This window comes from Aaosphaeria arxii (genome assembly GCF_010015735.1).
Source record: "Aaosphaeria arxii CBS 175.79 unplaced genomic scaffold BU24scaffold_5, whole genome shotgun sequence".
NCBI classification, from domain to species: Eukaryota; Fungi; Ascomycota; class Dothideomycetes; order Pleosporales; genus Aaosphaeria; species Aaosphaeria arxii.
In genome coordinates this window covers 821,199-831,866 of record NW_022983478.1, presented here as the reverse complement: position 1 = coordinate 831,866, position 10,668 = coordinate 821,199, and the positions used below count along the sequence as shown (strand labels likewise).

The following is a 10,668-nucleotide window of genomic DNA, read 5'->3' as shown; positions in this document are numbered from 1 at the left end:
TATAAAGTAAATTTTATATCTTATTAAGTTATTTTATAATATTTATGTACTCTATTTTATATAGCATTTTTATCCTTAGTTACTTGACGTGTGTCTGTCAGTGAACAGCCGACGACGTAGTGTGGGGTGTGTCTACGGTCTTCCTAGTCCGCCCGCCCCCATTTTAATATCGAGCATGCAGTGCAGGCAATTGAATGGCTATGTGTCCATCGGGTCGTAAACTTTGCCTTATGATTTACCGTGTGCTGCCGTAATCTCAACGTCCGTCTCCGAATCCTCGCTGCTATTCAACAGCTATAGTTGTACGGTTACCTGCCTTACGATCCAACCTAGCGCTCCACTCTCCCTCTCCGTTGAAGCATTGCAAAATCCACACACAACCGCGAAAATGCCTGCGAGCACAACCGGACAGCAATCGTCCTCGAAGAGGTCAGTTCAACAACCCATGTGGGACCTAGAGCCCACAATCTGCCCAAAACACAAATGCTGACCTCTGCACCAGCCACCAACCAAGGCCCCCTCGGCTACGAGCAGCCTGCAACCAATGCAATGTCGCAAAGGTTCGTGGTTAGGACCACTTCAAATATAATGGATGCTTACGCTCCTGTCCAACTAGGTGAAATGTACTGGCGAGAAGACTGGATGTAGTCGCTGCATTAGCCTCAACACCGAATGCATATACATGGAATCCAGAGTGGGAAAAGTCCAGGGCATTCGAACAAAGCGGAAGAAGACACATCCAGAAAGTGCACCTTCAGATGATGGTGTCAGTTCTCAGTCGAATTCGACTCAAATCCAAGACGACGATGAAGATGAGACCGAAGGGCGCGACAGGAACAGAGCGGACACTCTCATATCTAGTCTTCCATCTCCAAAAGCACATTTCCCGGACTCTGCTGATCAAATTGGACTCCAACCCTGGTCACCTGGATCCTGGTCCTGGAACAATGAACTTTTCACTCTTGATAGCAACATAACGTCGAGATATACTGGAGAGACCGGTGTTTCAGGTTCAAGTGAGGCGTCTAGTGCACAACTTCCAACATCTATTACTGCTTCGAGCGTTTGCACACGTTTGACGGAAGTCGAATGTGAAAACATCGGCAACCTTACCACTGCAGCAGCTATTCAGTCACTTCCAACGCCCATATTCACACCATCTACTGCTCGACCGCCCACCTTTACTACTACTTCCGCCCTACCCCAGCCTACAACTGAGACCATGTCGATTCAAAGACAACAAGCCCTAGCTGCAAGAAACAGCAAATGCGTTCTTGCCTTGGCCAACATGGTCATCACACTAGAGAACTACCTGGTTTCCAATCTGAAGGTACTCGACCTCATCATAGCATCGGTCCGGACAGTCGCCGAAGAGATGCGTAGAATCCTACAGTATCAGCGAGAGTCAAGGGATGATCGCTGCATGTTCCTATCTACCACAATCATGTATCAAGTGATCGAACTATTAGAGATTGGTGCCAATGCTGTCTTCGAGAAAGGGCTGGCTGAACAAGGCCATGCTGGACCGGCCGAAGACTTTGAAGACTTCACACCCAAGCTTGGTTTCGGCGCTTTGTCCACGTTCAATGCTGAAGAGCAGCGTTCCATGAAAATTCATGTCCTTCGTAAGGAGTGCCAGAATATGGAAGAGGTGTTGGCACAGCTTCTAGCGCTGGCAAAAGTAGGGCCAAATGCTGGCGCACCACCATTGTCGGAAGCGGAGATGGAGGATAAGACGAAGTGCTTCACAGGGTTGCAAATTAGGTTGAAGAACTTGATCTGTAAGGCGAATCTAGCGTTGTGATACCTTTTCTTTTTTTTATAGCTATTATTATCCAATATACTGTAACTCCCAAATCATTAACAGACCCTCAGACCATTAAGCGACTGCTAATCTACTGGCACAACATAAGTGCCGACCATCCTCATGCCATCATGTGTAATCTACTGTCCAGTCATGTGGTTTTTTACAGCTATTTAGTAGCAAATACAACATTAGCACGAACCTCTATCAACCACTCCCCATTCTCTAACCTCTCATACGAATCGCTAGCCTCACAAAACTCCAAGAACGCGTCGACCGCCGCATCCCAGCTTTCTTCATCTCCTTGCAACCATCCTGTCAGCGGCCTTCCCAGGCGACTCCAGGTGTTCTCTGCAAACTCGCGAATATCTTTAATTGGGACTTTATTCGATAATGTTTCAAGCCTCACGTTGTCCTTCTCAAATCCTGCCTTCGCGGCCAGCCCCGCGAGGAACTCGCCAGACTGCCATATCGGAGGCAGTGTTCTAAGAAGTGGGCCATTGGGGCCACGAGTGGCTAAAGTAGCCTTTTGGACCGGCTCGAAAACAGGGAGAAGTTGCCATGCCGTGTAAATTGCGGTACCGCCTGGCTTCAGCGTCCTGTGCATTTCGCGCAGCGCCGGGACACCGTCGTCGGGGATCAGAAAGACAACGAAATTTGCGAAGGAAATATCGAATGTATTATCCTCAAAGTCTAGCGCGTCGGCCGACATGTTGAAGGTTTCAGCGGGCCAGCCATTGGACTTTGCGGCGGCGGCATAGGCTTCGACGTAGAGTGGGTCGTTGTCATTTGCTTTGATGGTGAGGGAGGGAACGCTGCTCCGGGCGAGGATGGCTCGCGTTACCTCTCCGGTGCCGCAGCCATTGTCGTGAATGACGAGTGATTCCGCTTTGGGAAAGAATAGATCAATTGCTTTTTCGGCGATGCCTTGGGTGAACTTGGACGACAACTCGGCGTATGCACGAGCGTCTTGGAGTTCGGCTCGCTTTGGAGTGAATTCATCCGCCATGGTGCTGTATGCGCCTTGCTGTCTGCCTGTATCTTACTGCTTTAAAAGATCTCAAAGGCTTACCTATATCTCACTGTTCGGAGCGCGGACCCCAAAACCACCGGCATTGGTACGTTCGTGGCTTTTGGGCGAGGCACCGAGACCGGCCACCGAGCGATTGCGAATCCAAGCATAACTATGCTCACGATCAGGCGTATGGACTAATGGCAGAATCTGAAAGTTTACAGAGAACTCATGGCCGACTCAACGATTTACGACGCGCTCATTATTGGCGGTGGCCCAGCCGGGCTCAGTGCCTCGCTACCCATCATCCGCCAGCAGTTCTCTGTCGTCATTTTTGATGAGGGGAAGTCGCCCATTGACCCAAGCAAACGCTTACATCTCATTCCCAGCTGGGACCACCAGGACAAGGATCTCTTCGCGACGTCTGCGAAAGATAACCTGTCCCGATATGAGACGCTACGGTTTGAGCGCACGACGATCGAACGAGTGAGGAAGGTAGAGAAATATCTCTTTGAAGTCGAGGACTCAAAGGGACAAAAGTGGAAGGGAAAGAAAGTAGTTCTGGCGAATGGGGTCCGCTACATTCTGCCGGACATCGAAGGGTACGCGGATTGCTGGGGGAAGGGCATGTATGTACATCATTCTGTTATGGCAGTAGCTCCAAACTTACCCAAATCAGATATCGCTGTTGCTTCTGCAATGCATTTGAAGATCGCGGCGCTAATTCAGTTGGAGTGTTGGCGGTCGATGGATTCGCATCTGTCCCTATGGCACTCCACGCCGCGCAAGACTTCAAAAGGTTTGCGAAGCAAGTGACGATATACACACACGGCTCTGAGTCGCTCGCGGAAGAACTGGCCGCAGCCATTACCAACCCTGAGAAGGTGAAGATAAAGACTTCCAAGATCAAATTGTTGGACAAAACGGGAGCCGGGGGCGAGTGCACTGTGCATCTTGAAGATGGCAGCTCGCATGTCGAAGGATTCCTCGGACATATTCCCGCGACAAAGCCAAACGGGCCCTTTGTTGAGGATTTGGGGGTGGAGCTAGACGAGCAGGGCGATGTCAAGGCCGTGCCGCCGCTAAATGCGACCAACGTTCACGGAGTATATGTTGCAGGCGACCTGTGTAGTTTTTCGAAGATAACGTCGCACGCATTCTATCTTGGGAATATAGCTGGGGCGGGTGTAGCCGAAGAGCTGCTAGCGGAGTCATAATGAAGTGAATGAGGGGCATGGTTGGACGACGATAGGAAGAGAAAAGCCCAAGGCTGTTGGCCTTACATTTCAATAACGCATGTTATTATACGACAAATGGAGAAGCTCGCCGGAGAATGAGCTGTATTGCCTGCACGAATTATGCATGATGGGGTGATCGTGTCTGCAATGATACGATGGACATCCCTCTAGAGGATGCAACGCGCTCCGTACCCAATTGAGTATGTGCCGCGATGTTGGAACGAGACTTGCACTCATGCAGTGACATGCACGTATAGACGGCAGAAGTGCCAGGGTGGTTCTAAAATCACGAATTTCATTTGCCGTTCAGTCGGTAATGCGTCGCAATATACCTGGCACGCTTTCAGAATTCGTCTTACTGTGTTGTACGTACGATACGGACTGCTTGGCAGATTAATCCACGTGATGTTTTCCTTTTGGGGTTGTCAATATTTACTGAAACGAGCAAAAGATGTTTTCTACTATTGCGCATGATAAAGTAGATAATATCGAGATCCGTTTCTTTTGAACGGACCGTTGACGTTGTGGCACTTGGACACATGGCGGCCGCTAGATGAGGGTCCGCCCACCGCCCACCCGCTCAAGCTCCCGCAGTTGGCGTTCTCTAATCCTTGTTGCGAATCACTTTGGAGTGGCAGGTGGATACTCCCAACTACTCCTGACTCCTACCGAATTCCTAACATCAAGGTTCAAGCCCCCTTTCGCCCCCAGACAATCTTGTACTGCCAGTGTGCACTGACGGGCTCCTTGTTGAACTCACTCTCAAGGTCATCCTTGATCCCCACCACTCTCTCCTGAGGCAGAGTCAATAGTTGCTGCGGGAAAGCTGTTCCAGTTAGCTTGCAATCCTGAATGATATGGCGACAATATCGCTTACTGGATGTGATGCCCAAAATGCTGCCCGCGGTGGTGAGGATACTCCTCTTCGCAATCTCCTGTGCCTTTTTATCCTCACGGGTACCATAATTCGCTTCCACGGTTTCTTCTTGGACATCGACAAGGCCCAAGGATTCCAACCACGACTTTGCATTGTCAATGTGCGTGAGGCTAGCGCCGATTGTCTTTATCATATCGGCCAAACAGACATTCAAGTCCTTGAACGCCTGACCATCGGTCTCTTTGGTCCATTGTCGCACCTCCACGAGCTGAATCCATCCTCCCGGTTTCAGCAGGTCGACGTAGCCCTTAAGCGCCTTGATGGTATTTTCCTCACTACCTGGGACCACGAGCGCGAGACGCTGGTGAATGAGGTCGAACTTGCCGTTCCAGTCTGCGGGCCATGGCTTGGTGATATCTTGCACATGATAACTCGTGTTGGCCGGAGGCTCTTTAGGGAAATATGATACCTCAATATCGGTTCCAGTATAGCTATGCTGGGAATCGTTGGGGGCGATGGAAGCTTGGAGATCGCGGATCCACAGACCTTGTCGGATTAGTTTACTTGTGGCGTCGCGGGATGGATGGTTTGAGGCTTGCACTTACCGTCACCCGTGCATGCATCTAGGATTTGGAGAGGAGAACCATCGAAACTGATGGGGGCAAAGACTTGCTTGCCCTTGGTGGCATCTTTGATGATGACGTGCTGAAGAGCCAGGCGCGTAAGCTCGTTATCGTTATGGAAGAGGTAGTCGTTCTCTATTTCGGCTGCCATGGTTGCTTGCTCGCTTGCTTGTCCAACGGGATTCTTCGACTGTTCTGTAAGCTCCGAGGTTTCAGAGCGTTGGCACTGTATCGGGATGAAGGAGTAGATAGTAGGCTGGCTGGAGCAGCTGGACTAAATACCCAGGCCAGGTAGCTATTCACAACAAGGCACCTGCGCCGCAACCGTGCCGCTCAGGCTGCTGTTGCCCCGCACCACTTCCTTGTTTGTGTGTATCCACTGGTGAACACACATACGTATGTACCTAGATATATATATAGTAAATAAATAGTATATAAAGGGGTAAAACTTTTATACCTTTTACTACTTACTATTATATATACTTATAACTTTTAAATATATATATTATTTAATCAATTAAAGTATTTTTTTTTATTTAATTATGTTTATTTAAAAAAAATTTTAATTTTAATTTAAATATAATATATAAATTAATTAATAAAAAATGAATCAAAATATTATTTTTATTAGTTATTTTTATTAAATATTATACTTTTAAATAGTAGTAGATAAGTTATTAAGTATATAACTATATTATTCTAGTATAGATAAGCACCTAAGGGCATACCTAACACCAATGATGACCAGATCCAGGTACAAGGTTTGACCGATGCATGAAATGAGAACTCGAGATTGTGTCGTCCCTCTATTCTTGTTCGTTCGTTTACTGTTACCCTGGACACACGGCTGCATGCCAATACACTTTCGGCGACCGAGGCGTTCTGCTGCGTTCTAGAAATGAAGGAGGGTAAGAACATGTTGTTGGTGTTACACAGATTATATTACCCCAAAAGAAGGATGGGCAAAGTCCGTTGGTGTTACACAGAATATATTGACCTGCAGCCATTGGAAGAGCTCATCGCGAGAGCAGATAAGCGCTCACTGCCACCTGAATCACATTTCTTTCAGCTGACGCTCCTGTCCTACATTCCTTTTTCCCGCCCGCTACGCCTCTTCTTTCATCGTTAGATTCTGGATTTGCGACTAAATCATGTCTGGAGGACTACCACCACCTATGGATCCGGGCATGATGCCCTTGGGGGCTCCTCCACCTGGAGTAGTGCCAAATTTCGATCATCCAGCGAGCAAGAAGACGATGCAGATTGCTGTGATGGCGGCCATTGCTCCTTTCACTGCTCTGGCAGTTTGCCTGCGAGTGTATGCGAAAACAGTTGTGCGAAGGGACTTCGATGCATCGGACTGTGAGTTCAAGGCTTATAGGAGTAATTGGAGTATAGACTAATGCTAGTTAGGGACCTGTGTGGCTGGCTTGGTAAATAGATCCAAACGACTATCGCGGGACCAACTGACCTGGTTTGACAGATTAGTATCATTGGATATAGCTACACGGTGTTTGATTGTATGAAATACCCCTCATGATGATAAAAAAATCTAGCTAATCGCAACACCAGTGTCCGTCATCCCTGGAGTCGGAAACCATCAGTATGAGCTTCGTATGAAAGACATTCCCGAGCGTTATTATTCCGTCAGTTACCTTCGCATCCTACTACATTTGTCTAACTAACCTCCGCGATATCAGAATCTCATTGCAAGCGGAATTCTTCTTGCATTGTGTCTCTACTTGGTCAAGCTCTCCCTGCTTCTCCTAATCGGTCATATCTTCTGGGTCCGCAAATCGGCTCGATATCTCATCATCAGTGCTACCGTCATAACGACTCTCGTCTATATCGTTTACTTCGTCCTTTCCATGTATTACTGCATTCCCCGGTCAAATGAGACAGCAATGGAGATTTTGGTCGGAATAGGCACTTCGAGATGTCTCAACATCTTGACTTTGTCGGCATTCCTCGCTGGTTTCAATGCTGTTAGCGATGTCTTTGTCCTCGCAGTATCGGTGCCGATTCTCATGAGGCTACACACATCGCTGGGTCGGCGCATCCGAGCAAGTGGACTGTTTTGTTTGGGTCTCACGTAAGTTTACTGGATGAAGATGATAACCCAGCATTTGACTGACTTTGATTCTCAGTGCCACTGTGATCAGTATCGTGAGCGCCTACTATCGAATCAAGAACCAGTCCTCCGATGGTACTTGGGAGTACACCACGCTATTCATTCTAGGGTGCGTTAAATATCATATTGATGCAGGTTCTATGCTTACACTTTGTAGATACTACGAGATCTGCCTGGGAATGATCTGTGCCTGCCTTCCTACACTCCCGATCCTGGGTTCGAGTGCCGTGGCGCAACGCCTCCTCAATTCTCGCATCTTCTCCCTCATCTCAAGCACTTCAGAGTCCCGCTCTCGCTCCAAAGGATCAACTAACGACTATGAGCCTTTCCCAAAATCAGACAATTCGTCAACGACCAGACTGGCCAATGGTGAGGTGCCTGGAGCTGTCACTATTACCCGCGAATTCAACGTTGAGAATACCTATGAGCTCAGTCTGGCCGAGAATGGATATAAGACGAATGGACTCAAGCACTGAAGATCAGACACATGGAGGATGGAAAAAGAGCGTATCTGTTTGCGTACTTGACCTTGTTACTGGGTGTTTGATAGCTTCGCCTGGTAATATATATTGTTTTAGAACCATCCCGTTTCTTCTTCACGCTTTCCAGTGATCAATATTTGCAGTGAGCATCATGAATAATTGTTTAATATAATTGCCGTCGAAGTTAACACGCAGTCATCTATCAATTTGGTCATACGATTGTTCACTGCTTTCGAATCGTATAGTTCTATAGAGGGTCGTCAATTTTTAATCCCTTTGATCCGATGTTTTCACCTCAGCTCCTCCCTCATCCTTCCCTGTTCCCACTTCACCCTGCTCCGTCTGCTCATCTACATTCCTCTCTTCAAGCCCAAAATCAGTTTCGAGATTCTCCCGCAACTTCACCCGTTTCTCCACAAAGACAATGAAAAATCCCAACAAACTGAACGCAATGGCCGTGTACCACATACTGCTAATGCTCAACTCGTACAGGTGCAACACCTGGTCCTTAGTCTGACCAGTCAGTTCATTGAGCCACTTGCTGTTTGCTTGAGAGTACGCTTGCCCATTGGACAGGACTGCGCGGGCGTTGGGATCGTCAACCACGTCGTTGAGCTTGGCCCGAACCTGGTTGTTAAAGACGACCGAAGGAATCGTGAAAGCCCAAATAAAACCAAATGACCTTAGGAACGCATGAAGCGCAGTAGAGGTTGCTACGTCTGATTCAGGAAGACTGGCCTGAATTGCCGGCAGTGTGGTTGTGATCAATGCACCCAGCCCATAGGCTCCAAAAAGCTGCCAAAACACCCACTTCACCGTGCTCGTGGTGGTATTCATGGTTGAAAAGAGCCCAAAGCCGAGTGTCGCCATTCCAAATCCTGCGAGATGGAGCGGTTTGTACTGCCCAAACTTGGTCAGGAGAGCACCGTTGATGCCAGCAGCTGGGACTATGAAGATGTTGAAGGGGAGAGCCTCGACTCCGGATCGTAAGGGAGAGGAACCCTTTAGTGTCTGGAAATAGTACGGTAGGAAGTACACGACCCAGTCGAGAAGCATGCAGGAGAGGAATATGATCACGAATCCGGCCGCCGAGGTCCTGTTCGAGAAGAGCCTGGGAGGTATGGTCTGCTCAACACACCAAGGTGAGACTTGCCATGCGAAGAAGAATCCCCAGCCGATTATTCCGAGAACGATCGGTACGATGACGCGAAAAGACGACCATGGATGAACCTGCCCGCCCATGATCAGCCCCAGCAGAAGGGAGATTGTACCGGCCATGAACAAGACATTCCCCACAAAATCAATCTGTAGGATTTTCTCCTTGAAAGTCGACTTCGGCCTCTTGAATTTCAGGAAGAGGAACGCAAGGGTAAATGCCAGCCCACCGAATGGCACATTGACGTAGAACACCCAGTGCCATGTGGTATGTTTGACAAATGCTCCGCCGACAATGGGACCCAGCGTGACGCCGATACTACAGAACGCGAGCACAATCGCGAAGTAATTTCCTCGTACTCGCAACGGGAACAAGTCGCAAGTAATGACTTCCAATAACATCATTATTCCGCCGGCGCCTGCACCCTGAATCGCTCGACACGCGATCATCATCGCAATGTTCTTCGCGGCGCCGCAGAGCGCACTGCCCAAGGTAAATAGTCCCAAGGACAGTAGCATTGGGATCCGTCGACCAAGGACATTTGACGCTTGTCCTAGGAGCGGCAGGATGGCGGCCGCTGCAATGTTGAAGGCGGCATTGATCCAGATATACTCATGGTCGGCAGATAGATCCCGCGTTATGAGTGGGATGACGGTAGTGAGGATTGTGGCGTTCAGGTTTGCGCAGAAGGCTGCAAGGCAAAGGGCAACAAAGACGAGCCATATACGAGGGTCTTTAGGTGCAGTCTGTGATGGCAACTCGTTTTCAGGTCGCTGCTTTGCTTCTGCAGAGTCTGCTCGAGAGTCTATCTCAGGACTTGTTCTCAAGATTGTGTCGTCGGCAGAGGTAGCGTTTGTGATGAAGTCTTTAGATGGTGACTTCTCCATTGTGTGTTCTGACATGTCTGCAGGTAATCAAAGAGGCTAGTTCAGACGTTGAAGTTAACGGCGCTGATGGCAGTCGTTGGTGGCGCTGAAGCGCGGGATGGAGCCGTTTTGTTCAAGAGTGGGGAAAGTAACGACATACACATTCCCAAGCCTTGCTGGGCATTGAATCCAGACTGTAGGGCGAGGCAGAATACTAATTTAGCCAGAGATAGAGCTCGGCGGCCGGATGTAGGATTTGTTTCACACGTCACCCAATGATCGCCGCGCGAACGCCAAAATGGTCTCACTCTTGATCACCGAGATTAAATACCTGCATTCCAATACATATCAACACTAGCCCCCACAACCACTTGAACCGCTATCGAAATCAATATCCGAGAGACGAAAGATTGACGCTGATCGGTCGGAGGCCGCACGGACCCACTTTATTCACCTCACGTACCTGTAAGACGATGAAC

The 10,668-nt window shown here is 48.7% G+C and overlaps 6 protein-coding genes across 6 annotated transcripts; 3 read left to right on the top strand and 3 right to left on the bottom strand.

The window, feature by feature from the left end:
• Window positions 1-105: 105 nt before the first annotated feature.
• Window positions 106-1,889, top strand: BU24DRAFT_213944 (uncharacterized protein). The gene is made up of 3 exons (XM_033521976.1): window positions 106-429; window positions 503-560; window positions 617-1,889. Exons 1-3 carry the CDS (start codon window positions 389-391, stop codon window positions 1,802-1,804), a joined length of 1,287 nt encoding a protein of 428 aa, XP_033382754.1. The 5' UTR covers window positions 106-388; the 3' UTR covers window positions 1,805-1,889.
• Window positions 1,889-2,930, bottom strand: BU24DRAFT_213987 (S-adenosyl-L-methionine-dependent methyltransferase). Its single transcript, XM_033521977.1, has one exon. It carries the CDS (start codon window positions 2,811-2,813, stop codon window positions 1,974-1,976), a length of 840 nt encoding a protein of 279 aa, XP_033382753.1. The 5' UTR covers window positions 2,814-2,930; the 3' UTR covers window positions 1,889-1,973.
• Window positions 2,931-3,047: 117 nt separating this feature from the next.
• BU24DRAFT_410160 (thioredoxin reductase glit) lies at window positions 3,048-4,033 on the top strand (the record flags this gene model as incomplete). Its single annotated transcript, XM_033525969.1, has 2 exons — window positions 3,048-3,445; window positions 3,496-4,033. The coding sequence occupies 2 exons, from the start codon at window positions 3,048-3,050 to the stop codon at window positions 4,031-4,033; spliced, it is 936 nt and encodes a 311-aa protein (XP_033382752.1).
• A 228-nt stretch (window positions 4,034-4,261) lies between these two features.
• Window positions 4,262-6,007, bottom strand: BU24DRAFT_423370 (uncharacterized protein). The gene is made up of 3 exons (XM_033528232.1): window positions 5,537-6,007; window positions 4,932-5,477; window positions 4,262-4,880 (listed from the first exon to the last, which is right to left on the bottom strand). Exons 1-3 carry the CDS (start codon window positions 5,703-5,705, stop codon window positions 4,744-4,746), a joined length of 852 nt encoding a protein of 283 aa, XP_033382751.1. The 5' UTR covers window positions 5,706-6,007; the 3' UTR covers window positions 4,262-4,743.
• Window positions 6,008-6,323: 316 nt separating this feature from the next.
• Window positions 6,324-8,371, top strand: BU24DRAFT_423369 (uncharacterized protein). The gene is made up of 7 exons (XM_033528231.1): window positions 6,324-6,916; window positions 6,968-6,987; window positions 7,038-7,074; window positions 7,127-7,200; window positions 7,255-7,646; window positions 7,702-7,794; window positions 7,843-8,371. The coding sequence occupies exons 1-7, from the start codon at window positions 6,706-6,708 to the stop codon at window positions 8,159-8,161; spliced, it is 1,146 nt and encodes a 381-aa protein (XP_033382750.1). The 5' UTR covers window positions 6,324-6,705; the 3' UTR covers window positions 8,162-8,371.
• Window positions 8,242-10,471, bottom strand: BU24DRAFT_423368 (MFS general substrate transporter). Its single transcript, XM_033528230.1, has one exon. It carries the CDS (start codon window positions 10,208-10,210, stop codon window positions 8,435-8,437), a length of 1,776 nt encoding a protein of 591 aa, XP_033382749.1. The 5' UTR covers window positions 10,211-10,471; the 3' UTR covers window positions 8,242-8,434.
• Window positions 10,472-10,668: the final 197 nt, after the last annotated feature.

Excerpts from the sequence above, each read along its gene's own strand:
- BU24DRAFT_423368 (XM_033528230.1), bottom strand. The coding sequence starts at position 10,210 with ATGGAGAAGTCACCATCTAAAGACTTCATCACAAACGCTACCTCTGCC.
- BU24DRAFT_213944 (XM_033521976.1), top strand. The coding sequence starts at position 389 with ATGCCTGCGAGCACAACCGGACAGCAATCGTCCTCGAAGAG. Across the intron at positions 430-502 it reads CAGCAATCGTCCTCGAAGAG|CCACCAACCAAGGCCCCCTC; the intron begins GTCAGTTCAACA and ends CCTCTGCACCAG. Across the intron at positions 561-616 it reads ACCAATGCAATGTCGCAAAG|GTGAAATGTACTGGCGAGAA; the intron begins GTTCGTGGTTAG and ends CTGTCCAACTAG.
- BU24DRAFT_213987 (XM_033521977.1), bottom strand. The coding sequence starts at position 2,813 with ATGGCGGATGAATTCACTCCAAAGCGAGCCGAACTCCAAGACGCTCGT.
- BU24DRAFT_423370 (XM_033528232.1), bottom strand. The coding sequence starts at position 5,705 with ATGGCAGCCGAAATAGAGAACGACTACCTCTTCCATAACGATAACGAG. Across the intron at positions 5,478-5,536 it reads AGATGCATGCACGGGTGACG|GTCTGTGGATCCGCGATCTC; the intron begins GTAAGTGCAAGC and ends TAATCCGACAAG. Across the intron at positions 4,881-4,931 it reads CATTTTGGGCATCACATCCA|CTTTCCCGCAGCAACTATTG; the intron begins GTAAGCGATATT and ends TAACTGGAACAG.
- BU24DRAFT_423369 (XM_033528231.1), top strand. The coding sequence starts at position 6,706 with ATGTCTGGAGGACTACCACCACCTATGGATCCGGGCATGATGCCCTTG. Across the intron at positions 7,075-7,126 it reads TAGCTACACGGTGTTTGATT|TGTCCGTCATCCCTGGAGTC; the intron begins GTATGAAATACC and ends TCGCAACACCAG. Across the intron at positions 7,647-7,701 it reads CTGTTTTGTTTGGGTCTCAC|TGCCACTGTGATCAGTATCG; the intron begins GTAAGTTTACTG and ends TTTGATTCTCAG.